General features: G+C 38.7%; 1 gene segment (V, D, J or C); it reads left to right on the top strand.

The window, feature by feature from the left end:
* Positions 1-437: 437 nt before the first annotated feature.
* LOC102016658 lies at positions 438-1,053 on the top strand. The segment is given in 2 exon segments: positions 438-618; positions 725-1,053. Coding segments are annotated over 2 exon segments (510 nt in total).
* The last annotated feature ends 2,092 nt before the right edge of the window (positions 1,054-3,145 follow it).

Genomic DNA, 3,145 nt, shown 5'->3' with positions numbered 1-3,145 from the left:
ATTTATTTACGGAATCTTCAGAATGCAGAAAATCATGCCAAGGACTCTCATTAGGGTAAGAGGTCTGGAAAACATCACCAAGCATGCGAACTGTGCCTTGGAATAGCTCATGGTGCATGTAAACACTGTGGGAAGGACAGAGGTAAACACATGAGTTATAAAAACATGTGAGCTCAGATTTCATAGGTTCATGATGCTTCTTGCTCTTGGTGCACAGTTGCAAAACTTAGGAAATGACCAAACCCATTTATTATGTACATTTGTGACTATGAGAAAACTAATGAGGTTAAATGTTCAACATGACCCATGCACACAGTAAGAAATCATATATTCCTTATTATGCTTGTTACAAAATATCTGCCTGAACAATCTCCCATGCTCTGGACCCATCTCTAGCAGAGGCTTCCACAAGAGAGCTGTCTATATAGCAGGAGGCCATGCACATAGGGCCTCAGGCTGCTGATGAAAACCAGCCGAGCCCAGCCCTGCCTCCGCAGCTCTGCAGAGGAGTGCAGCTGTGCATGCCCAGGATTTCCCACGTATCGATCAGGCCTGAGCACCTACGGCTCATCATGGAGCTCTGGCTGAGCTGGGTTTTCCTTGTTGCTGTTTTAAAAGGTGATTTATGGTGAACAAGAGATACTGAGGGTGTGAGTGGACACGAGTGGGATAAACAGTGGGCCTGTGTGACAGTTTCCCGAGCAGGATGTCTCTGTGTTTGCAGGTGTCCAGGGTGAAGTGCAGCTGGTGGAGTCTGGCGGAGGCTTGGTGCAGCTTGGGGGGTCGCTGAGACTCTCCTGTGCAGCCTCTGGATTCACCTTCAGTAGTTCCTGGATGAACTGGATCCGCCAGGCTCCAGGGAAGGGGCTGGAGTGGCTCGGGGAAATTCGCGGGAATAGTGGTACCATAAACTACGCAGGCTCTGTGAAGGGCCGATTCACCATTTCCAGAGACAACGCCAAAAATACGCTGTATCTGCAAATGACCCAACTGAAAACCGAGGACACGGCCATATATTACTGTGCATGGCACAGTGAGGGGATGTCAGTGTGAGCCCAGACACAAACCTCCCTGCAGGGCCGCTCAGGACAAGCAGGGGGCACGGGGAATACAGAAAAAGCAAGAGTAGATTTTTTTTTTTTTATTTTAAAGAGAAAAAACAACAAAATAACAACAAAGACAAAAGCAAGACAACACAAAAACAATTAAAACGATACAGGATTCTTGGAAGATAAAAATATGTAATATAATAACGATTATTAATTCCTATCATCTTGTTAAGAGTAGATTTAGAGGGAGGTGAAAGTGCTTTTCCTCTTAGGATCTGAGACTACTTTGCAGCATAATCCTTTCTCCCAAGTACTCCGACTTCATAATTTCTGTCCTTACCTCTGCTGTGTCTCTAAATACACTTGTTTAAATAGGAGGACACATTCTCAACTGTGCAAAACTCAATTTAACACTTGAATTTCAAATGGTTCTGCTGTGGTCATGAAGACCAGATCCTAAGGCATCTCAGGGAACCTTGTAAAAGTTGATAGGAATTTGGAATCCACAGTGAGAAGCAGTCAGTCTGAGCATAGACGAAAACCTCACTTCTCTGGTGAAACAGACCAACAATCCTGCTCAACCAGGGGATGCTCAGGGTACTAGGACAGAACTACAGCCCTCAGCATGATCAGGATGCCCAGGAGCCAGACCTTCCTGGGTCCCAAACATGAGCAGGTGAATTGAGGCTCTGGGCAGACTTTACCTGCATTGTCCTTGCTGTCATCCCCTGCTGAGCATTTCTCTTCTTTTATTTCCATGGAATAATAATGAGCTCTGTAGTTTTTCACTGTCTTCTTCATGCACACTAACATTCATATATAACCTCTTATATAATATCTATAACATTTTCAGCCATTTATAAATAAATTTGTTGAATTTTTCACATATTTGTTTTAATATTCAAGTATCAATAATCTCACCAATTAAAAGTAAAATGTCCAGTGTAGACTAGTATATATTAATAAAAAATTTATAACCATCAATACAATGTCATTAAAATCATTTTTCTAAATTGCCGAAGAAACATTACACTTTTTTCTATCACTTTTTATTCTTTCTTTCCCGTCTCTCTCTCCCAGTCAAAGTAAGGACAAATCTATTTCTGTCTTTATGGCTTTGCCATTCCTGAAATTTTTTCATATATTTCAAAGAATAGAGAAAGTGCACTTCTATCAAAGTTTATTTACTTTCATATCTAGTCTACAAATAATTTAACAGATTCCAAAATTACCAAAATAAAATCATCATATGATTTATCTCATTGGGTAAGAGACAAATAGCATTGAAACTGTACATTTGCACAAAATCATGCAATCTGACTTCCTAAAAAAGTGCCTAGTGCAAGCAACAATTTAGAACTTACTCAAAAGTCTGTCAATACATAAAGACTGAGCAAAAATAATTATGGTATATCCACATATGGGTTATTCTTCATCCATAAAAGGGATGATATTAATATATTTCTTACCGCATGAATGTACATTGAAAAATATGCTCACAAATACAAAAATCTTACTGTGTGACTCTGGTGACTTACAATATCCACATTATCCATAGCCATACATAGAGAAAGTAGAGCTACATCTCCCAGGGACTGAGGGGGTTGGGATAGGCATTAGACAGTGAATAACTGGAAACAAGCACAGGTATTCCTATGATGATGAACACTCAGGATAAGTACTGTCACAGTAGAGTCACAAATGATTTCATACGGACAATCACATTCAACTTTTTATCTTACTGTATATGGGTAAAATTCATGCAAAATGCTTTTACAAAAAAATCAAACAAAAGCTATATCTTATCATACCATTCTGGAGAACACAAACAATCCCCAAAAAATTTAACACTTCAAAGCTTATTGCAAAATTAAAATAATACACTAATATTTATTTTTTATTTTTTTATTTTATGGAAAAAAGTAAAATAAAATTTCATAACAAAATAATAGGAGAATAACAATAGTTATTGCATATTGTTAGCTTGAAAGTAGTTATTCAGAGTACAAGTTATGGGTCTTAAAATTTCTCTGAAGGGTATTATCACAAACCTTCTTTTTCAATCAACTAAGAGACCCTAATAGTATAACTCACCT

This window comes from Chinchilla lanigera, unplaced genomic scaffold (genome assembly GCF_000276665.1).
Source record: "Chinchilla lanigera isolate Chin_1 unplaced genomic scaffold, ChiLan1.0 scaffold00261, whole genome shotgun sequence".
Classification (NCBI taxonomy): Eukaryota; Metazoa; Chordata; class Mammalia; order Rodentia; family Chinchillidae; genus Chinchilla; species Chinchilla lanigera.
The sequence above is the reverse complement of the archived record's forward strand: the minus strand, read 5'-3'. Positions and strand labels throughout refer to the sequence as shown.